This window comes from Brachyhypopomus gauderio, chromosome 3, assembly GCF_052324685.1.
Source record: "Brachyhypopomus gauderio isolate BG-103 chromosome 3, BGAUD_0.2, whole genome shotgun sequence".
NCBI lineage: Eukaryota > Metazoa > Chordata > Actinopteri > Gymnotiformes > Hypopomidae > Brachyhypopomus > Brachyhypopomus gauderio.
In genome coordinates, this window is record NC_135213.1 from 33,358,639 (window position 1) to 33,381,999 (window position 23,361).

The 23,361-nt window shown below is 46.7% G+C and overlaps 3 protein-coding genes across 4 annotated transcripts; 1 reads left to right on the forward strand and 2 right to left on the reverse strand.

Annotated features, from left to right (window-relative positions):
* Positions 1-126: 126 nt before the first annotated feature.
* Positions 127-5,255, reverse strand: slc2a8 (solute carrier family 2 member 8). The gene is made up of 10 exons (XM_076997739.1): positions 4,950-5,255; positions 4,590-4,752; positions 4,103-4,309; positions 3,430-3,529; positions 2,591-2,802; positions 2,216-2,365; positions 1,942-2,050; positions 1,643-1,810; positions 1,131-1,276; positions 127-879 (listed from the first exon to the last, which is right to left on the reverse strand). The coding sequence occupies exons 1-10, from the start codon at positions 5,036-5,038 to the stop codon at positions 733-735; spliced, it is 1,491 nt and encodes a 496-aa protein (XP_076853854.1). The 5' UTR covers positions 5,039-5,255; the 3' UTR covers positions 127-732.
* Positions 5,256-5,291: 36 nt separating this feature from the next.
* LOC143509236 (tetratricopeptide repeat protein 16-like) lies at positions 5,292-16,817 on the forward strand. The gene is made up of 13 exons (XM_076997738.1): positions 5,292-5,616; positions 6,056-6,216; positions 6,301-6,391; positions 6,479-6,622; positions 12,571-12,671; positions 12,991-13,120; positions 13,206-13,420; positions 13,645-13,922; positions 14,243-14,384; positions 14,501-14,666; positions 15,245-15,381; positions 15,502-15,652; positions 15,884-16,817. The coding sequence occupies exons 2-13, from the start codon at positions 6,056-6,058 to the stop codon at positions 16,049-16,051; spliced, it is 1,884 nt and encodes a 627-aa protein (XP_076853853.1). The 5' UTR covers positions 5,292-5,616; the 3' UTR covers positions 16,052-16,817.
* Positions 16,818-18,644: 1,827 nt separating this feature from the next.
* Positions 18,645-21,079, reverse strand: mymk (myomaker, myoblast fusion factor). 2 transcript variants are annotated; one of them, XM_076998627.1, is made up of 6 exons: positions 20,809-21,079; positions 20,420-20,534; positions 19,969-20,117; positions 19,634-19,750; positions 19,393-19,533; positions 18,645-19,230 (listed from the first exon to the last, which is right to left on the reverse strand). In XM_076998627.1, exons 1-6 carry the CDS (start codon positions 20,941-20,943, stop codon positions 19,111-19,113), a joined length of 777 nt encoding a protein of 258 aa, XP_076854742.1. In that variant the 5' UTR covers positions 20,944-21,079; the 3' UTR covers positions 18,645-19,110. The 2 variants fall into 2 exon arrangements, with proteins under 2 accessions (XP_076854742.1, XP_076854743.1); XM_076998628.1 differs by lacking the exon at positions 18,645-19,230 and having other exon boundaries at positions 19,387-19,533.
* Between the last annotated feature and the right edge of the window lie 2,282 nt (positions 21,080-23,361).

Consider the following 23,361-nt stretch of genomic DNA (forward strand, 5'->3'; position numbering starts at 1 on the left):
TACATAAAATCACTCCTGCTTCTTGAAAAGAGTAAGATTACTTTGTTTCTTAAAATATCAAGATTTGTCAGTGTTTTTGTTTTTTGAGGCGGGGTGTTGGTATGTGTTCTCAAACAGTCAACCACATGCAAAAAAGTACTATTCATTTAATTCACCCTTATAAAAGCATAAACACCAATTGTAAATTGAAAATGCTCCTTATTCTTCAGTATGTGTTAAAGTACCATCCTTCCTCACCAACATTTGGATAAGTGAACATTTTAGCTTATTGAATCTGCAGTTTTAATATGTTATCCAGTGTGAAAGTCTTTGTACAAAAGTGGCTTAATCAAGTATTTTTAACTGAACTGCAGTAATGTGAAGCGTAATCGTCTTGTATGGGACTGAAACATACACAGCACAAAGAAACAAACAGGTCAGCATTGTAAACAGAAGTTATCACTGTGAGAAACTGCCACTTGCTAAAATATCCTTGACAAAGTTAGCTTCACAGAATACAATTTTGGTTTTATGCTTGAGTAATGACTACTACAACAAAAACAACAACAAAAAACAGACTTCTTTGGAAATATTTAAGCTTTGTATATGGCATTCCTCTTTGGAAACAGTTGATCATATGGATTTGTGTGAAGAGCAATTAATCATGTGAAGTTTGAATTTTATCCAGTACCATGCATTCAGGAACTATCTAACTTTGGTATTGGCTTGAGACAAGAACCTTAAAAGGTTAGCTTAGCGATAGTGAGTTCTTTTAAAATGGGCCTGAATCTCCTCCAGTGTTTTGCCTTTAGTCTCTGGGACGAAGAAGATTGTGAAGATCACATTGAGTGCACAGAGGCCCGAGAACATCCAGAAGGTCCCCGCACTGGTTAGGAGATCCTGTGGGGATCCAAATACAGAGCAAATAACTTGGGTCAGATCTGTGGCTTGTAAATGACGATTCACAATTAAATGAGGTTTCTGGTCTCCTGGCTCAAAATGGAGCTGCTCATACCAGCATGATATAAGCAAAAACCAGTAATGGCATAAAACACAATACATTCTATATTCTGACAATATCTGCAAACACTTAAAGCTCAATAACCTGCGGTTAGCATTTTACCAACAGTAGCAGGAGAAGATCATCTCACCATGAGGTTCTGGAAGGTCTTGGTTACAATGAAGGCACAGGTCCAGTTGGTGAGCACACAGATGGCACTGCCAAACCCTCGTGCCCTTGTGGGGAAGATCTCAGACATCACCAGCCATGGTGTGGGGCCCCAACCCAGTGCAAAGCCTGAGAAACACATAGGTACATGATCATTTAATAACGTTACTTAGACCAGACTCCTACACTCTCTGAGATGAGAAGAGCCTTTGATGCTATTGATCTCAAATGTCTAGTGAAATATATTACAGGGCAACCAACGCCCAATTCAGAAGCATTTGAGAACTATGTAAACTGGTCTGTAATAACCTACATAAACTGTTGAACAAAAACTACCATAAAATCTAAATAAAATAAGCTATATTAATTTCAGTATCATTCCCCTATATCATTCCACACCTTCCCACCCCAAAAGAAACCTCATATGTATAAAGTCAGAATGCAAAATATTGATTCAATCTTAAGTTCTGCGTTACTAACAAGAAACATACAAACCAGTTATAAAAACACCCATGCTGGCAAGAGCAAGCCAGGTCAGGTCTCCGGGCGGGGTTCCACCTTGGGGTCCATCGAGGGCTTCCAGCAACGAGGAGTTACCATGTTTCATTGTAGACAATTTAAAATAAACGCCAAAAACAATTTCACTCACACACATGGCAACGCCTGAAGAGAAATACAGGAGATAAAAGATGGAATGGAAGATCAATGAATCTGGCCAGTGGAATCTGAAGTAAGTCCTGGCGTAAAGGTCTTCATCTCCATAAACATGGAAAGGATGAGGAGGTCGTGCCAACCTGAAAAGACTAGGAGAACTTTCCTTCCAGCTCGATCCATGATGAAGGCAGCAACTGCTGTGAAGACCACCTGAGTGGCACCCACCACAACCGAGGCAACATCGCTATTCTGAGAGAACGCTTAATCATTAATCAAACATTAATCAAACCGACTTCCCTGTGGACAGAGCAGTACATGAACAATTAATCTTCCGAGTCAGCAAACTTGCTATAATCGAGGCTAAAATGGCACTTCAATTCCCCAAGAAGTCCCAGAACTTCCTTAAACTCCTACCTTGAAATGAGCTTGTTCAAATATGGTCTCTGCATAGAACATGATGGCGTTGATGCCAGTGAACTGTTGTAAGAGCATCATCATGACACCCACTCCTAAAGGCTTGTAGACTCCAGGGTCTTTCAGATCAGCAAACCTGAAGCATCCTTCCTGTAATTACGGTACACTCTAATAATCAAACCTACACTGTACACAAAACCCAAGCAACGTACGTATTTGAAATGCAGGCATGCACTCATTCTGCATGTGTATTTAAATATGTAGACGGAGTTTGAAGTTTCAATATAATACAAAAACAGACGGAGTATAATGGTATAATGGAGCTGTATGCAGGCTGCATAAATACGCCATTTTGGGGCAGGAGCAAACGCGGACCTCATCTCGAGAAGCCTCCTCTATCCTGTCACACTCCCACTCCACGGGAGCGTGGGGCCCGCGGAGGAAGCGTAGCGCCTCCTCTGCCTCTCTCCTCTTCCCCCGAGACAGGAGATAGCGCGGCGTCTCCGGCATGAAGCACATGAACATTAGCATGACGGTCGGAGGGATGGCACAGGTGATGGCCAGCCATCGCCAACCCTGGAACAGACCTGGGAGAGAAGCACGATCGGCTGGTCAAGCAACGCCTTCCATGACACATCGGTGCATGCTTGCAGCTTGTGTAATGGCAGCCTGAAACACACAGGATGTGTGGAAGGTCGCGCAGGGCATGTGCTCAGACGACATACAGAGCAACCTTACTAAATAAAGCCCTCCATCATAGAATAATGGAAGAACTTGTGGTACAAGCAACGTAGTCCGGCAGATCCCAACTCTTCCACACTGAACAAATGGTGCATTTAAGCACATCCTTAAACAGATAAGTAGCAAAAATCTTTGAGGCATGGGTGACTCATCCAATTACTGGAATCCAATCAGCTCTGGTAAATGTGGTCAGACCGGATTGTGATTTTGAACACTAGTAGGCTTTGTTACAAGTGCTTTCATGTTGCTGAGCACTTTAATGGGTTGCTGGTATGACTTAATGAAGTTGGTATTAACCAATGAGGCAAATTCAGCTAGTGTTATTGGATCTTGGATTTAGCTTATCGCCCGTTTTATTGCAGCTCTGGAATTAAGAACTGTGCCTCAAATCAGGTGACGTACTGTAACTGAATTGTATTCCAACAATGATTTTCTTCTGCATAGAAAAGAACGAGGGAATAGAAGAGTTCCACCTGCTATGTAAGCTCCCATGATTCCCGTCACCACCATGAGCTGCACACATGAGCCCATTGTTCCTCTGACACGTTCATGAGCCATTTCTGAGATGTAGAGCTAGAACGACAAAAAGAACAAAAATTGCAACAGGACCATGCTAACGGCATTACTCGACCCAAACACTTGAGGGCGCCTGATAGGATCGTAATTGCGAGGATTACTGAGCATGTTCCTTTATGCAACTCCACTAGTTGAGTCATTCAGTTCTCAAAATGTCAGCATTAGCACTTTCATTCAGAGAGATTATTTGAAAGGACTGAAGTTAGGAGATTTAACACATTGACAAGTCAACGCATTTTCTTAATTAAAAAATATATATATTTTCTCTGAAGACTAATCAAAATTTAAATAGATCTAAATCCTTAAGTGATTTGGTTGGAAATGGACACAACTAAAGAAACAAATTTTATGAGTCTTTAAAAGTATAGCACCAGTCTGCAGAAAATGTTTGAGGCTAAACTAAAGCCAAACATACCTAACTGCCTTTATTGTTTCCTTCCCAAAACAGCTTGGCAGGATTCAAGCTTTGAGAAAAACACGTGGCTCTTAATGTGACTTTTTTTTCAGCCACCCCTGATTTGATCTTTCCAACAGTTTGGAATATATAGTGCATATCAAATACGAACTCACAGGCACAACAAGAGAGGTCACGCCACTGGCAACACCAGTAAGTATTCTTCCCACATACAGCGTCCAGTGACTCTGAGCAGCAATCATGATGGTGAAACCAAAGATGAAGGGCATGGCGCAGAACATGAGTGTCAGTTTCCGCCCCATCCGCTCCACCACCCAGCCTCCCAGCAGACCTCCAAGACCCGCTCCGATCGTCACCACAGACTGCAAACACAAGACACACAATTCTGTTCTCACAGAAGAAACATCAACACTCTGCCAACTCCCGATCGGCCTTTCGAAGTTCCTCGTCTGACTTCAGCAGAAATGTTCAAGTCCTGCTTTGCAAATGTTGAAAATGGAACAAAAAACAAGCTCGGGTTGGGACCGCAGTCAAACTATGCATGCCTTTTGTTTTTTGTTAAAGTCAAAGAACGAGAAGGAGGAGGAAATGAGGGCTAGCCTTGCTCGTCTTAGCTTCACCGTGATGGTGAAAAGTTCTTACCCCAAACCAGGAAGCCTCTTCAGCATTGAGCCTCAACCTCTGATCAGGACTTCGCTGCAGATCTGGTATGGCAGGTGAACTGTAGCCCAGTACAAACCCAAAGCTCAGGGGGCCCAGAACAGCTGCCAATGTGGCTAGGTACAACTTCCCATTCTTCACCTTTCTGAAGAACAACAAGTTACCAAAGACAGAAGCTCAAAACACTGGTACCAGCACACTGACTGACACAGGTTCTCATAAATCAAGAACCTGACATCACATGAAACCCAAACATACTTGGTGGACGGTTTCGAATGAATGACTGGATGAGTTATTTCAGTAAAGTTAATGAAACTGTAGCAAAGCCACCTCAATACTTACTTTAGATATGCGTCCTGCTCTGTTCTATCCTGCACCGTTTGTCCGTTATCCTCGCCTGCCAGAAGCGGCCTCGACTCTTCATCATTCATTATGTTAACCAGATAGCTTATTGTTGGCAACCCGAAGTTGTTTTATTTTCTCAAACAACCTGTAAACTCTACTACATAACGCTTACTCATACTTCGTAAACCTTTTGGCCTTAACATCCCCTGATCAGTAGTCAGACTCAGCAAAATATCGTGGCAAAAGAGCACAAATTGTTGTCAGCTGATGTGCGTGCTGACAACAATAAACTCACTTCCGTCTCTGATTTCAAAATAAAAGCCAGGATGCTATCGCAGTGTTGCACTAGGAAACAAAATACACACGCGTTAAATTACATTCGTAGAATGCGATTAATTATGTTGTTGTTGTCTTTTTACAACACCCGAAGGCAAAATAAATATGTCGTTTTATTTAAGTTTCATATGCAGATGCGACAAAAGACTTTTTTTACTGTTCTATTCCAACTAGTGTTCCCATAGTAACTTTGTTTCCACATTGGTTAAGTACCAGGCTAGTTGCTGGAGGATTTGATTTTGGTGTAACAGTTGTCTGGTATCCAAGTAAATTCGTTTCACAGGCGTTTTGGACAGATTTACCCCTATGCAGATGTTCTGAAGACAAAGTAAGAGAATCCTATTTAGTACTCATACTGTAAAAACAAACAAACAAACAAAAAAGCAGAGTTATATCTATCTGACGATTCCAGGGAGTAAGAAAATTACAGGTGAATAACTGTAATGTAGTAAGTAGGAGTTTTCAAACTTGTAGTGAAGCACAAAAGGTTTCCACTGAAGCAGGACGTTTCAGACAGAGGTCCTTCATTAGCTGTGAAAAGTGCTTTTGATTATCTAGGAGGCAGAACCATTACGAAGAGTGTGTTAGATGTAAATCATAACATTCATTCTGTGGAGTCCTAAAATTCCAAGTGTGTTCTACCTTTACCGTCAGTTTAATGACCTCTGAAACGAGAATGAGGGTTATGTTTTCATTTTTTCCATAATGCCAAATATGTATGAATATAAAACTCTTAAGTCATTTTCATGCTTGTGTGCTCATCTAAGATGGAGGTCTCGGATAGGATGGGGCCAAAGAGCACATCTTCACGAGAGGCTGCAATACGAACACTGTTCGGCTCCAGCAGAATTTTCCAGAGTCCAGAGTTAAAACTACAGAGGCCGGATTTGTGTGCCGACCTTATATTAAAGGATAAGGCAAACCATCAGTAAGTGTTTGTTTCCTGAGAGGGTTTGCAGTACTTATAGCAGCTTTGACTGCACTAAAGTGGATCTTGGGCTGTGTTTTGCAGTTATGAAGCAGGCATGGCAGCTATGTTACAATCACACTTTGAGCGGGCTGTCATTTGTTTCTCCAAAGCCATAACATTACAGCCAGAGCGGGTAAAGGCCAAAAATATCTGAATATGGTATTAATAAACACAGCAAATATTCTATTATACATTTAATGACTTGTATGTGTTACTGTAGACTCAACTCTACGTAGAGAGAGCAGAGTCACATCTTCAGCTGTGTGACTTCAGATCTGCAGCTCTTGACTACAAGCACGCCTGCTACCTGGAACCACACACCAGGGTCCATCTTGACCGACTTGCATTCATTCATTATCTGCAGGTGACTACAATGGATTAGTGGTTTCACAGTTATACCAAATGGTGTGATATTAAATCACCTCACTGTGGACTGACTCTGGGTCAGTCTATTAGCAAGACCGGAGCAGTTTAAACCAAGAGGAAGCTCATTCACTATTGGTGACATTTCAGCCTTGAGCCACTGTTCACAAGTCCCAGCTGTGCCTTTATATACAGTTGTGATCAAATTTATTCAACCCCCAATGCTGCGAAGGGTTTTATGGAATTCAGTGCACATTTGTAATTGTGTTCATAATAAAATCTTACAAGGACTTGTTAAAGAACTAAATGCAACTAAGATAGCATCATTTTTTTTTGTCATAAAGTATTAAATGGCCTTTTTGTGATTTCTTCATTGACACAATTATTCAACCCCTTTACAACTACCACTCCTAAGAACAGAGGTTCATTCCAGTGTTTTCCATCAGGTATTGAAAACATCTGTGGATGTCAACGAGCAGCAATCAAGCATGATAAGCACCAATTAGGCAGATTTAAAAGGACTGTAATACTCAGCTCCTTCTAGACATCTACTGGTGTGTTTCCAAGCATGGTGAAGGCAAGAGAATGGTCCCAGAAGACAAGAGAAGAGGTTATTTGTCACACCTGGCTCCGCCCCCCTCCCTGTCTGTGTAGCCTGGCTCCTCCTCCTCTAGTCTTTTCGGTTTCTGTTTAGTTCCGCCTCTGTTTTTGTCATTGGATTCAGCTGTCACTTGTTGTGTGTTCGTTTGGGTTTGTATTTATTCTTTGTGTTCCAGGTATTCGGTGTGGGTCAATGTTTCATTTCATATGTATGTTTGAGAGTCTTGTTTCAGGTCGTAGATATAGGGTTGGATCTTGCGTGTGCTTCTGTTCTGTTTGTTTCACTCTACGTCTTGCATGTACTTCGGTTTGTATGTTTGAATCCGTTCTCCTTGTTAAAGTCTGCTGTGTGTACTTCGTTCTAGTTTAAGTGTGTAAGGTGATTCAGTGTTATCTTGTCCTTATGTTGTAATCAAGCTGTGTGTTATTCTGAGAGTCTGTGTTCAGTGTAGTAGTCGATGTGTTCAGTGTTTCCAGGTTTAGAGTGTATAGTATGTATTATGGTCTTCGTTTCTGTTTGTTCTGCTTAGGTCTCGTGTTTAGTCCCGGTGTCTTTGTATAGCCTCTCGTCGTATGTTGTGGTTCTTTGTGTATGATCATCTTTCTCGTATACTTCACATAAATCTAGTTGTATGAGTTACCTTGAGTATGTGTCGTGTTCCTATCTGATTAGTCTGTAGTCATTGTGTTTGTGTTTTGCCATGCCACGCAAGAGTAGAGTTATCCGTGTGGGCGCTTCCCGGTTAGCCAGTATGGCAACCTCTAACAGCCTTGAGTCCTGCTCTCTAGCGCCAGTGCGTCCGCCCCCTAGTCATGGTACCACCCCACCGTTACAGATTGACCCACCAAGTCAGGACGCAGCGAGAGAGCATAAGGTGGAGGTCCTCGCTTTTCCTAGGGACCTGCATGAACGGATAAAACGAGGAGAACCATTTGAACTGCCTTCGGAGATTAGTCCTCCACATGAGTTTAATGGGGAAGGCCCTCTGGAAGGTTTTATTTACCAGAGCAGATTGTTTTTTGACTGTTTGCTCGGCCCACAACCTCCCGAATTTCTTAAGGTTAGATACCTGCTACAATACCTGGAGGGGAAGGCCCTACAATGGGCCGATCTCCTAATGTCACGGAGAGCCCATGAGATGGAGACTTTGGATGGGTTTTTTGGAATGCTTAGAGCTCGCTTTGGCAAGTATAATGCAGAACATTGGACACACGATTGGTCCGACCCAGAGGTTGTAGCAGCCCGTAGGGCTGAACAGTACCTCAGAGCGATGCCAGCCGCCCAGCCTGCGCCAACCGCCCAGCCTACGCCTACGCCAGCCGCCCAGCCTACGCCTACGCCAGCCGCCCAGCCTACGCCTACGCCAGCCGCCCAGCCTACGCCTACGCCAGCCGCCCAGGAGCAGTCCGAGAGCGTACCCGAGGTCCAGGAGCGGTCCGAGAGCGTACCCGAGGTCCAGGAGCGGTCCGAGAGCGTACCCGAGGTCCAGGAGCGGTCCGAGAGCGAACCCGAGGTCCAGGAGCGGTCCGAGAGCGAACCCGAGGTCCAGGAGCGGCCTGTGAGCGTCCCCGAGGTCCAGGAGCGGCCTGTGAGCGTCCCCGAGGGTCCTGCCTGCGAGTTCGAGGTCCCGGAGGGCCCTGTCAGCGAGTTCGAGGTCCCGGAGGGCCCTGTCAGCGAGTTCGAGGTCCCGGAGGGCCCTGTCAGCGAGTTCGAGGTCCCGGAGGGCCCTGTCAGCGAGTTCGAGACCCCGGAGGGCCCTGTCAGCGAGTTCGAGGCCCAGGAGGGGCCTGTCTGTGCGTTTGAGGCCCAGGAGAGGCCTGTCTGTGCGTTTAAGGCCCAGGAGAGGCCTGTCTGTGAGCGTGAGGCCCAGGAGAGGCCTGTTTATGAGTGTGGAGCCCAGGAGAGGTTGGCGAGTGTGCCGCAGGCCCAGGAGGGGTCTGCACCTGTTCCCTTGCCCCGCAGGAAGTCTGAGCCATTGCCGCCGCCTGTTCCTGCTGCCCGGAGGGGGTCGCCGTCGTTGCCGCCGCCTGTTCCTGCTGTCCGGAGGGGGTCGCCGCCGCTGCCGCCGCCTGTTCCTGCTGTCCGGAGGGGGTCGCCGCCGCCTGTTCCTGCTGCCCGGAGGGGGTCGCCGCCGCTGCCGCCGCCTGTTCCTGCTGCCCGGAGGGGGTCGCCGCCGTTGCCGCCGCCTGCTCCTGCTGCCCGGAAGGGGTCGCCGCCGTTGCCGCTGCCTGTTCCTGCTGTCCGGAGGGGGTCGCCGCCGTTGCCGCCGCCTGTTCCTGCTATCCGGAGGGGGTCGCCGCCGTTGCCGGCGCCTGTTCCTGCTGTCCGGAGGTGGTCAGAGCCGTCGCTGCTACCTGTTCCCGCTGCTGGGAGGTGGTCGTCGCCGCCCGTCCCGGTGTCCTGCAAGGGGTCTTTGCCTGTCCCTCAGATTGCTAAGTTTGGGCCAGGACCTACTCCGCTTGGGCCAGGACCTGCGCAACCTGTGCCCATTACCCTGCCACAGGGATTGCTGGGAACAGCCACCCAAGAGGACTATGACTGTGTTACAGGGGTCAGCGTAACCCCTGTGATGTGGGAACTATTGGAACATATGTCCCAAAAGAAACTTTTGTTCTGGACTCCTGTCCCTGAATATGTGTTTGTACCAGTTCCTGTGACCTCATCTTGTTCCTCTGTAGTCTCTGTACCCATGTCTGTTTCAGGTTCATGTATTTTTGTACCCTGTATGGTTCCGGTTCCTTGTCTGTGTGTTCAACTCATTCCTGTTCATGTATCTGTTGTTTTTCGAATACTCACCGCGGTTGTCTCCTGTTCCTCCAATCCGGTTTTTCCCCCCAGGTCTCCTCCTATACTTACCTCTTCTCCCTCTGATGGTTCGGCTGGTTCCTCACCCACTCCCATTCACACTCCCGGTTATGTTTCCTTTTCCGCAGCCTCGCCTTCTGGAGTGCCTCCAGTGGGATCCAGTCCGTTCTCGGCGTCTGGGTCACTTGGGCCTGTGCCATCCGGTGATGTGCCAACAACGACCAGTGTTCCATTTCGGTTCGCTTCCCCTGTGTCCCCTGCCTCTTCCGTGTCCTCACTGTTTGGTTCTGGTTTTAGGTGTTCACCATCTTCTGCTTCTGGTCCTGCCCCCATGTCTCCTGTCTTGTTCCCTGGTTTTCGTGTTGTTCGTCCTGGTTTTGCCCCGGTTTCTGCGTGACTTTTTGTTTTCTGGTATAGTTTTAAGCGCCCCGGAGTGGCGCTTTAGAGGGGGGGTTCTGTCACACCTGGCTCCGCCCCCCTCCCTGTCTGTGTAGCCTGGCTCCTCCTCCTCTAGTCTTTTCGGTTTCTGTTTAGTTCCGCCTCTGTTTTTGTCATTGGATTCAGCTGTCACTTGTTGTGTGTTCGTTTGGGTTTGTATTTATTCTTTGTGTTCCAGGTATTCGGTGTGGGTCAATGTTTCATTTCATATGTATGTTTGAGAGTCTTGTTTCAGGTCGTAGATATAGGGTTGGATCTTGCGTGTGCTTCTGTTCTGTTTGTTTCACTCTACGTCTTGCATGTACTTCGGTTTGTATGTTTGAATCCGTTCTCCTTGTTAAAGTCTGCTGTGTGTACTTCGTTCTAGTTTAAGTGTGTAAGGTGATTCAGTGTTATCTTGTCCTTATGTTGTAATCAAGCTGTGTGTTATTCTGAGAGTCTGTGTTCAGTGTAGTAGTCGATGTGTTCAGTGTTTCCAGGTTTAGAGTGTATAGTATGTATTATGGTCTTCGTTTCTGTTTGTTCTGCTTAGGTCTCGTGTTTAGTCCCGGTGTCTTTGTATAGCCTCTCGTCGTATGTTGTGGTTCTTTGTGTATGATCATCTTTCTCGTATACTTCACATAAATCTAGTTGTATGAGTTACCTTGAGTATGTGTCGTGTTCCTATCTGATTAGTCTGTAGTCATTGTGTTTGTGTTTTGCCATGCCACGCAAGAGTAGAGTTATCCGTGTGGGCGCTTTCCGGTTAGCCAGTATGGCAACCTCTAACAGCCTTGAGTCCTGCTCTCTAGCGCCAGTGCGTCCGCCCCCTAGTCATGGTACCACCCCACCGTTACATTATTGCTCTTCACAAGAATGGCAATAGATATAAAAAGATTGCGAAGTTGTTAAATATTCCAAGAGACACTATCGGAAGTATCATTCGCAAGTTCAAGTTAAAGGGCACAGTGGAAACGTTACCTGGTCGTGGCAGAAAGAAGATCCTGACCGCAACTGCTGTGCGCTACCTGAAGCGTAATGTGGAGAAAAATCCCCGCGTGACTGCTAAGGAACTGAAAAAAGACCTGTCAGATGTGGGCACTGAAGTTTCAGCTCAGACAATAAGGCGCGCACTGCATAACGAAGACCTCCATGCCAGAACGCCCAGACGCACCCCCTTGCTGACTCCAAAGAACAAGAAAAGTCGACTGCAGTATGCCAAAAGTCATGTGGACAAGCCACAAAGGTTTTGGAACAGTGTACTGTGGTCAGATGAAACTAAATTAGAACTGTTTGGGACAATGGACCAGTGCTATGTTTGGAGAAGGAAGAACCAGGCTTATGAACAAAAGAACACCTTGCCTACTGTGAAGCATGGCGGGGGGTCAATTATGCTTTGGGGCTGTTTTGCTTCTAATGGTACAGGAAAGCTTCAACGTGTGCAGGGTACCATGAATTCCCTTCAGTACCAGGAGATCTTGGAGGAAAATGTGATGGAGTCAGTCACAAACCTGCGGCTTGGGAGACGTTGGACCTTCCAACAGGACAATGATCCGAAGCACACATCCAAGTCCACTAGAGCATGGTTGAACATGAAAGGCTGGAACATTCTACAGTGGCCATCGCAATCACCAGACTTAAATCCAATTGAGAACCTCTGGTGGGACCTAAAGAAGGCAGTTGCAGTGTGCAAGCCTAAGAATGTGACTGAACTGGAGGCTTTTGCCCATGAAGAATGGGCTAAGATACCCATAGGTCGCTGCAAGACACTTGTGTCAAGCTATGCTTCACGCTTGAAAGCTGTCATAACTGGAAAAGGATGTTGTACTAAGTACTAAAAAATAATGTCACTAGGGGGTTGAATAAAACTGATAATGATGTGAGCACAGTAAAGACATTTGTGGTTATTCCATCATAAATATTATGTTATGTTTGTCTAATTTATAAGTGCCTCTTTGATATAATTGTAAATAAGATGACTGAAATGATCAAAATCAATGTCAAACTGGCCAAAACACTTTATTTCAGTGGGGGTTGAATAAATTTGATCACAACTGTACATGTGGATGCTTTTGGTGCCGAAATGCTGTGTTGGATTGATATGTTTGATTTGTGTGCTTTTTTAGGGACAGTGTCATTGTGATCAAGGGATGTTCTTAGAGGCACTCGAGTCTTTTGCCAAGGCGATCGAATTAAGGCCTGACTTTAGACCTTATCACATGAGAAGGTCAGTATGAGCCTATTGTCATTTATAGAATTTTGTGTTGCTTTTCTGTTAAAGTCTTTGTGATGTTGGTGTCAGTCACCAGCAGAGGGAGCTGTGTCTCCATCACTCCATTGTAGCTTTCTTCAGCCTGTTTCTGTGTTCTCTCTTGCACCTAAAGCCTAAAGCATATTAAAGAACCAAATGATTTATTAAAGCTTTGATAATTCCAAGTCCTGTGAGTTATTACTAATATTTGGAATAAATTGCAACAATCAAATGAACCCACAACAGACAATTTCTTTATTTCACTCTCTTTCTCTCCCTCACTTTCTGTTTCTAGCTTGGTATGTCTGTCTGCGCTAGGCCGTTATTCTGACTGCATTCGGCTGGTCACTAATTGGATCGAAACTGACACCCCAACGCCTGACCTCTTCACTCTAAGAGCCCGTTTGTACCACCAACTCAATCAGGTCAACTCCGACACACCACACATATCTCTCGGCCAGCGTACCCTTACGTCCTTCTGAAGGTTCTCGTGCACTCTTTCTCTCTCAGGCCACGCTGTGTTACTTCGACCTGAAGTCGGCCCTGAGGCTCGATCCGAACTGTTGGCAAGCGCGGGACCTGCTGGAAGACCTGCAGGAGGCCGCGGAGCGCTCCAGTCAGGGGGCCATCGCAAAGGCTCTGGAGGGAGAGCTGTCGGACGCTCTGGTCAAGATCACCAGCGCTCTAGAGCAGAGCCCAGAAAAGGCACAGTATTACCTTTTCAGGTGAGAGGATTAGGAGGAAAGCCAAGCGATTCTTCTGCATGACTGGATGACAGCGGGGGCATTTTTATGCCAGTAATGAGCTGACATAAGTTTGTAAAAATCTGGCAACGTAGTAGATATTGCATTTATCAGATATAGATTTTTAGTGCATATTCTCGTACCCTGTGTCAGTATGCTTAAGTACACCTACTAGATGTTAGCCTTGCAAATCTGCTTTGCCACAGAGGAATACTGTACCGCAGACTGAAAGACTTCACCGCTGCCATAGAGGACCTGGCTCTAGCGGTGGAGCTTGGCGATGCCCGAGTGGATCGTCCTGTGGGCAGCGAGCCCGACCGCTCAGCAGCTCTCCAGGAGGACGGGCATGCCCAGCTGGTTCTAGCTTACAATGACTTTGCCGTGCACTGCTTCTCCCGGGGCTTCTACAACGAGGCCGTCATGCTCCTGACCCGGGCCATCCATGAGCAGAGAGATGAGAGTGGCCTCTTCATCAACCGGGGAGGTGAGCGTGGAGGCAGGGGGGTTTCCACGCTGAGGCGGTCCGAGGTGGTCAGGAGAACTGAGGAGTGTGATTAGCTTCCTGGTTTGTGTGGAGGAGCCCGGACTGCTAGAGACCAGGCCCTGCAAAGCGAAAGTGTTTTGAAACCAGTTGCTTTTAGCCAGTTAAGTTGCCATCTCTGAATAACGCAACTGGGTTAAGTTCAACATAACCAGGTTCACCTACTAGCATTGCTGAAACTGAACAAAGGGTCTGAGAGTGTTTGTGTTTGAGAAGGATCTGTTTGCATGTCCACTTTACACGCGTGTCTCTTGGTCTTGCAGATTGTTTTTATATGCAGAAAGATTGGCGATTTGCCCTAGCTGACTATCAACAGGCTGAAGAGCTCGACCCCAGCAACGCCTCCATCCCGCTGCGCGTGGCCACTGCTCACAACGCCCTTGGCCTCCACAGTTACAACGACCTGTAAGTTCATTTAGCCATTCACATCATCTCCACGGGACCTATATCGGCCTAGGTCGTGATTCGGTTTCGAGAACGAGCGATGGCACTGAGGCGCATTCTCGCCTCACTCGGCTCAGGAAGTTCCAGGAGGCGGTTGAGGAGTTTTCTGCCGCCGTCGAACGCAGCCCCGGGATCGCACGGTTCTACAGGAACCGCGCCAAAGCCTACAGCCGAATGGACCGGGTGGAGGAGGCGAAGCAGGACGCCATCTGCGCCCTCATCTTAGATCCCTCCGACGATGAGGTTAGTCCATGGCCATGTTGTGCGGCTCTGAGTGAAGCCTCTCTCACCAGCAGGCTCGGGGACTCGGGAGGTCCGGTGCAGGATTTTGGCTCGGTACATCACAGTGGATTCATCGTGTAATATTACACTGAATAACTATTGCTTTCCAATTACTTATGAAGTACATTATGTTAGCATTATCATTGTAAGGGATACTGACAAATTGTGCAGCTGTCAGAAGAAGTTCACATCACAGACCTCATCATACCTGCCAAACACAGCAAGGGAACGAGTAGATGCCTGTTAAGAAGTGAGGCACCGTTTGACGGTAGTCTCATCCTTGCTATCAGACTTCAACAGAGTAGCCTTCCTTAAAAACTTTTATTGTAATAAGGTTGAGTGAGGAAATCTGCAGTGTTTGCACCAAATTATGATACTACGTGATATTATTATTACGTGTCAATAATAATTATAGTAACACTATTATTAGCATGAAGCCAAATGTCAGCATTTAACAGCACTCATATTTACTTTAATGCATAAGAAGAGTCTGAATGTGTGCAAAGAGAGCCATGTGTATTAACTCTACTTGTGATCAGTTGGTGCCCCTGGTGCTGAGCCTGTTCCCGGGCTGTTCTTTGTCAGATGTCACATCCAGTACCGCTGTTCAGACGGTCCGAGCCGGCCTGATGAAGCGGGTCCAGGCCTGCAGAAGAACAGCTTCTCCCGTGTCAAGGTGCGAGAGAGACGAGGCTCGCACGAGGGCACTTGTGTATAACTCACAGGTGTGCTGTACTGGGGGGAGGGGGCATCTTAGTGGCCTGAGCTTGCTGACCACTGCCTCCTCCCTCTCCAGACTCTGTGGCAAACTTGAGAGGACGGTCCTGGAACACGACGGCGACGGCCAGTCAGACACAGACTCCCAGAGCTCGTCGGGCGGGCGGGATGTGGAAGCAGGGCGTGAACCACGGCTTTTCTCTCACCAGCTAGCCAGGGGCGAGGAACAGGTACCTGCCCAGCACGGCCAGCCGCTGCCTCTAAAGTAGACGGCTGCTTCTCTGCTTCTCTTTGAAAGCTTCACGTCTGGCAACGCTGTATCTTCTTCATCACTTCTAAATAGTCATAAATAGATCAAAACATCTACACATCTCCATTCTTTATGGTTTTACCTCACGTGACAGCTCTGTTGTTCAGGGTCTCCTGTGTCCGCTGAAGGTAATCCTCTCGGTGTTGTGCAGGTGGCCAAGGCTGTGAAGAGAGTCCTGCAGCAGAGACAGCCTCTACATCACCCGGGACCACGCCTCGCCCCACTCCGGACCACGCTCCGGGCCCAGCAGCAAACCTCCTCCACAGCCCCGCGTCCGTATGCCTGGAGGGACTTCGGGGGTGTAGGCCTCAGTTGTTAATGACCTTGTCAGAATGGGTCAACAGTGGTTAGCTTGGCGCCACAAACAGTGTGACTGTTACGGCACTGTGCTTGACAGTGCAGGTGTGTAGTTAGAAGCTCTTAGAAGATTTAGAAATAAACATTCTCAGTGCAAAGGTTTTGCTTAAGGCATGATGGGAGCTCTCTGAAATCTATTTTGTCATCACAAAATTTGTATTAACGGGCCAGGAAAGGTCCAGGTCTTTGGTGAGCTGAAAACAGGAGGTTTGAATGCAGCGATTGACACCAAATCTATGTATGACGTACAGGTGAAAACAGTGAGTTCTTGTCATTGTGCATAATGCAGATATTTCTGGCACAGTGTAACTCCAATATGGGCTTCCATGGTGAGCAGTGGTGGGAACTGGTGGCAAAAGCACCATTGTTGGGAGGGCCGAACTGGGCGGCCGGGAGCGGGACTGTGTAGAGTCTGCGGCATGCGCGTGACTTCAAGGTGTTTGTTCAGAGGGAGGCCCGACTATGTAGAAAAACAACCCAGAGGATCGTTTCTTTGTGGCTGTTCGGCTGTGAGAGTTTAGTGTGGAGCAGCTGTACTTCAGCAACTGGGACAGCAGCTGAAACAGAGTGAGAGAGAGAGAGAGAGAGAGAGAGAGAGAGAGAGAGAGAGAGAGAGAGAGAGAGAGAGAGAGAGAGAGTATGACAGAGTCAGACAGAGAGAGAGGGAGAGAGAGTCAGACAGAGAGAGAGAGTGTGTGTGTAAGACAGAGAGAGTCAGACAGAGGGAGAGAGAGAGAGAGAGAGAGAGAGAGAGAGAGAGAGAGAGAGAGAAAGGCAGTCAGACCGGGGGAAGGGCTGGGATGCTGTCTAGAAAACCCAAACAGCTGATCTGTCCCTGCCGGAGTCTTCCAAACAGCCTCACTCAAACGCTGCAGCACATACTTTGAGTCTTTTGAGAGCAGGATTCTAGACGTTTTGGCACAATAACAGTAGAATGTCAGACATGATATGGTGTTCTGAGTCGGATGTTCTTGACCAAATGATAGAACGTTTTCCTGGAAAATCTACAATTAACCATGCACAGTCGCTGTCTGGGAGGGGGAGGTGTGTTGTGTGCGTGTGTGTGTGTGTGTGTGTGGGGGGGGGGGGGGGGGGGGGGGGGGGCAGTATGCAGCTGTCAGGAGGATAACCACACACACGACAGACCTTATCGAGTCTAATTTATACAGTAAATCTAAGTGTCGATGCTTCTTAAAATCCTCTTATGGAATGTGTTTATAGCAGTTACAGTAACATAATGCTTAGAAATTTCGAGTGAGATCATTTTGAGACTGTCCTATCCTTACTGTCAGATTTAACAAAAAGCCTTATGAAGAATGAGGTTGAAGGCATTAAGCTGTGGTGTCCAAAGCATTTCACACATTTCAGTTCATTAAAACCTAGCAAAGGCGATCTTCAAAGACCATCACTTAAAGCACGTATGAAAGCTTTAGCATCGTGTCTGTAAATCTCAAACCATCCCAGGCCATTTCCGCCTCCAGGGTCTCTCTTTGTCAGCTCTCATCTACATCTTCATGTCCCGCTCTGGGCAGGTACGCCCACCGCCTGACAACAAAATCCGCGTCTGTTTTTGAAATACGAGGATTTATTGTCCGGCATTTGCACGTCTGTCTCAGGCTGCTTTATTTGGGCTGAGTGATGAAACAGATTGCAGGTCGAAGGCGTTGCCGAGCAGTGCTTCTGTTTGGAAAAGAGCACTGCGAAAATGAACTGCGGCTCTGAGGCTGTTGTAGACTGTGGAGCGGAGCCAAACCCCGCTGCCTCCGACCAGTCGCAGTAAGCCCCACACAGATTGAACCTTGTGGTAGCAATGGCTGGTGGAGCTTCCTCAGACAGTACGTGTGTGTGTGGGGGGCCCGAAACCGCGAACAAAGTGCTTTCGAACAGACTTCGGCCATAACGGAGCTCAGAAGTGCTTCAAACTCACGCAATAAAAGTGTCCAGTTACTCTTTTTTTGGCAGGGGCTGGGTCTTGCAAGAGAGACAGGAGCTAGCAGTTCACCCCCAGACAAAAACACCTTTCTCTGGGCACGAGAGTCGAAGGCCTGTCCCTCAGTCCAAAGAATGCTTTGCGGACCACAATTTCATTCACGTTTGGCAGAAGGCTGTTTTGTCTAAAACATGTCACGTGAGTTTGTACTTTTTGGAAGCAGTTGGCTGATGGATTGAATGTAAATGGATGGAAGTTTAGTGAAAAGAAAGTGAAGGGAATTAATGCTAAAGATCCTAGTCTAAACTTTGTGGATTGCACAGACAAATTATCGTTTTTTGCATGAAACAAAATAGCAAGACAAACATTTGTAATTCAAAATAAATATTTTCACTTTATTTAACCATTTTAGTTTAAAAAGGGAAGATAAATCATGAAGTGACAGAAATCATGTACTACTAAATATTTGTGTTATTACAATAAATAAATAGATTTACACAGAATTGCTAGCATATTGGGTATGACATTAAATAATCACCAAAATACACTGGGATAAACACACTACTTTCCACCTGCTGCAGAGCACATCATAATGAATGCTTGCTTCCTGTTTCTGGAACATTTTTGCTGCTTTCACTTACGTTTAGATGTCTAACGTACCAGATGACATGAGGATAAATATGAGGATTAACACGCTTTTTACAATCCTGCTGTTTTTCATAGTCTAAGCTGCATTTCATAGCCCTCTCTCTGAGAGAAACGTGGACAAGCGCTCCCTCCTGAGATACATCTTAAAAGACAATTTATTTATTCTGGAGAAATAAAATGTCTGCTATGTTTTGCGACTCACTAACTTTCCAGCTGGACGTAAGCACCCTCAGTAACCCTAAGATTATTTGGCTATACGCAACCATTTATTTACCTTAATCATGTGTTTGGAGACAAAGGCCATGGGTCCATTGTCATTCTGAAGAGGACGTTCTTTCAGCCTTATATTGTGACTGCGTAGGTCACATGCACGTCGCCTTAGACACACTCGGCCCTGCCTGAAGGTCGTCTGATTCTCCTCGCTGCTGACAGCCATGGTTGTGTCACGCGGTGCATGAAGGAGAGCGGGTTGAAGGCAGACCGGGTCCACAGGCCCGCATCCAAGGCCTTCGGGCCGCGGTCCAGATCGTCCGAGCGTTCACCTTCGCCGGCGGCTGGGAAATCTGCGATCAAGCCAGTCAAACAAACCGCCAATCTAAACGTTAAGGTTTCGCTATTAAAGACCGACGAGCGCACGTCGACCAAGGGGCAACATGCATTCTAGCCCTACCGCTACGAGAAATGAGTGCCATCGTAAAGGGGGGGGGGGGGGGGGGGCTTCATACACAGCAGCAGAGGGTGTAGCAGTTGAGCTTGGCGACGTTGCGTCCCGTCCCGGCGTACCGGTTCTTCTTGGGGAGCAGCAGAATGAACGACACCGCCAGCGACAGGTGGTAAAAGCTGTGCACGTAAGCATAATCCCACTCCTGCACAAACAAATGGAAGCCATTAACGCAGGCGTGGACGGTCCCCTTCTGGGCAGCATGTGGTGACACATAGACAGCAAGTGCCAGAGGAGTTTATTACCTCGAAATAGAAGCGGAGCATCAATGCCAGCGCTCCGAAGCAGCACCCGGGCCCCACTTGCTGCGTGTACACACTTTTATCTGGATACAGGCCCTTCTTTTCTTTCATTTTTTGCAACTGGAACAACAGAACCCAGTGCCTTTAGGACACAAGCGGATAAATGTGGAGCCATAAGGGCCTACAAAAATCTATTCTCTTTAATTCACGCCAGCCTTTAGCTCTGTTGGCAATAAGGTTCTGGAGCAGTGGTTCGAGCACTATGGTTCTGCCACTATGGTTCTAGACCCAAGAGCTGCTGACAGGCAGCACGGGGCATGTCTCCCTCAGTCACTCACCCATTTGACTGTGATCATCAGCACAGCTGTGCCAATTGGCCCGGAGTAGATGCCGTAACCCCAGCGGTCCTGGTAGATCCGTACGCCAGACGTGAGAACTCCGAACATGGTGAGCGTGGAACGTTTGGGCTCGTCAAAGTCTCCCAGAGCTGGACAAGAGTGGGGAACAGGAGAAAACGATCACGCACTCTCCATCACGACACGGGCGCCGCTCCCAGACATAAACACACGTCTTATTGTTAGCATGACTCTCAAAAATTAATTTTTAACTGTCGTCTGCTACAAGCAGCGTTTATGCTGCGTTCCAGAGATCTATGTGAATCCTGAAGTTTCCATATTGGGGTGCTGTGAAGCCTTTGCAAGAGTCTAGCTCCAAGTTACAGTTCATGTTCATTTCACAAATCCCTCACTCCAAAAATCAAAACAAGAGCCCTTAAGCCGTTACACTCACCTAACAACGTGACCCATATGGAAATAGCTGTGCCATAAACACTGAAATACTCCAGGATTTCATACTTCATGAAGCAGAGAATGGATAGTCCTGGTCCATCACACGCATGGTAGATCTGCGATATAAACGGAGAAGCCATTGCTGTACACGTCGATGGCATCCACACCTCAGCACCATCAAATGATTTTAAATTAGTAATAAATGATTAATTATTACTAATAATATATTAATAATTTAATTAGTAGTAATTATTAGGTTACACAGTTCAACAATAAATTCTCGTTTTTATAAGAACAGTTGTCATAAACCAGAGGAAATTATTGACTGCAAACACATATTATGATTAAATGGCATTCAAGCGATGCATCATGAATACACAAGCCTCTTACCGATGTGAAGAACATGGTGAAGAAATACACCATGGCCTCCATGTGGAAGCCTCTCTTGGTGGCTACGCTGGCTGCAGGAAGAAACACTAAACTGCTAATGGTAGGCAGCAACATCTTAGCAATAAACGCACCCATTTTTGCTGAGCTGAGGCCTTGTGTAAATCTTCAGAAGTGCTCAAAGGACCCTTAGAAGGTGCTCTGTGTACAAAATGGCCCCCTGAAGTCCACAAAGTCGGGGAGTTTTGAGGGATGGAGTGAGAAGCTGCTTCACGGTACACACGCTCACAGGGCTACAGCTGACCCTTGCAGGGGCTTTAAAGTTTAAATGGCCCAGGGAACAGCAGAGAGGGTGGCTGTGCTCCTCCTGCGTGAGCGGAGCAGCTGTCAGCATGGGGCAATTGGAGAGGCGCGGGCCCCTAACCACCACCCCACCCCACCCCATACTCTCCCGACGTGTCACACATTTTCCAGATTCTATGAAATACAGCGGCGTGACGCCGAGCTGAAGCCATTAGTGGAGGCGTGCGAGTTATGGTAACTCATTTTTTATGACCTCGGAGTTGCCATACCTTAACGCTGTCAAAACCTCGCCCAAGTACGCTGTGGCGAATATGCCAAGGCTGCCTCCTGGTTGGGTGTGAGCTGCAAATTGAATTCTTTGAAATATGTTTTTGCTTCTTTGCTGGTCAGACTGGATCACACCGCACCGAGTCTTACTCCTTATGGGTGAATTGATCTTCAGCGGTGGCTGGAGAAACAACTGTCTCTGTTGGGTTATTGACCTTGGCCATGCTGGAGGGATCTGCTGTACCTGTGCACGTCACTGCTGCTTTCCTGACGCCAGCGTGGTTCGAAGTGGTGAACGTCTCTGATTGGTTTAGGGGTAGCGACATGGCAGAGATGTGGTGCTGGGAGGCCTGCTGAGATGATTGAACTTTTGAGGATTTACAGACAAGGCTGGTGTCTTCTGCAAATGGAATAATCAGGGGGCCACAATTCAATATGTACTGTATATTTTTTTATTTCATGCTCAGGTTTAGATGGCAAATGTTCCTCTGTTGGTCGAGTGAGTCCTGTCCTGCGTCCTGTCCTAAGAGAATATTAGAATAAGTGGAACTTTCAGTCACATAAACAAGTCACGTAAGTCACGTAAACAAGCTCTGAGGGAAGAATCACGTGAAACAGCTCCTTTACGTAGCAGTAGAAACCGAAGCCATGGCTCCTTCACCTTGAACTGTTTTAATATAAAATTCACTGAGTCACTCTGGAGAATCTGTAGTTTCCCCCAATTGACATCAAACATTGCCATGTATGAATGCCCATCAGCGTGGAGAGTTCTCATTGTGCTATTTCAAGAAAGAGTGAGAGTCTAGTTATGGGTTTAGCGGCTGCTTCCAGTTGCTCTCCGCCCTCAGCTGTCGCACCTGCCTAATGGGGCACAAAGCGCGCTGTGTTACCCGGGTGGATACGCCCCCACACCCTGGGCCTCACATTCCCTAAGTGACTTTGCAAATCTATCTGTCAAGAAAGCAGAAAAAAGAGACCCTGAGCTCAGGCTTAGGATGAAGGCTCGAAGGGAGCAGTGCAATGATGTCGGCAAGGGAGAGCTCCTCTTATGTCCGGCACCGGAATGTGTAAGAAAGGTTTGTTCTTCCTGGGGTCATAGGTCACATGATGAAAGTCATTGCTTTCACCCCAAGCTGACGTCACGCCTCGAGGCAGCCATGTTTGAAAGGGAATGTTCCTGGATTGGGGTGTTTACATTCAGCAAATGTGAACTGTGTTCAGGTTCAATTCAGCACATTTCGGTTCCGTTTACCACTTTGATTTTTATGCGCGTGTGTCCTGTATCCACCTTGAGTCTCAGACTCAAAATATTATTCTGCATTTTCAAACAACAATGCTTATTACTTAAGAGTAGACTTAATCTCTGTCCAGGATGCCTAGCGTAAGTTAACACTGTGCCATGGAAAAGCTGACAAAGTAGATTCAATGGGAAACTATACATTGCTTCTGTCTGCTGATTGAATTAAACCACATAGCCAAATTCTTTCAGTGAAGAGGTGAGTCATAAGGATATGCTCAATTTGATCCTCAACCATTTCTACCAAAAGCAATAATTAAACATTATTAATCTTTTCTATTGCGGATTAGACCCAAATGTTTGTGTCTCTGCAACAGATGATTCAGAAAGCTGATTGATTGTTGACAAAATGATGGATAGTTCTACAAATAAAGTTGGTTTTTTGTTCCATGATATAATTTTATAGTCTCTTATGATGACCACATACTTGTTTGGTTTCTGCTGTTATTTAAGTCACAGAGTAAACTTCCTGCATGATTTTACTGGAAGATACTTAACACATGCTGACTCAGAGCTTGGCGCTGTTTCACCACAGAGTTTCCCTCATACTGGTTAAACTGAAGCTATAAAAGCTTGCGAACCAGCCCTTGAAAGTTATCACTCACTCTCCAGACTCACCCTGAGCTCACAGCTGGTGTAACTGGCGTGCCGACAGACACTGTAGGATTACTCGATCTTAGGTGAGAGGT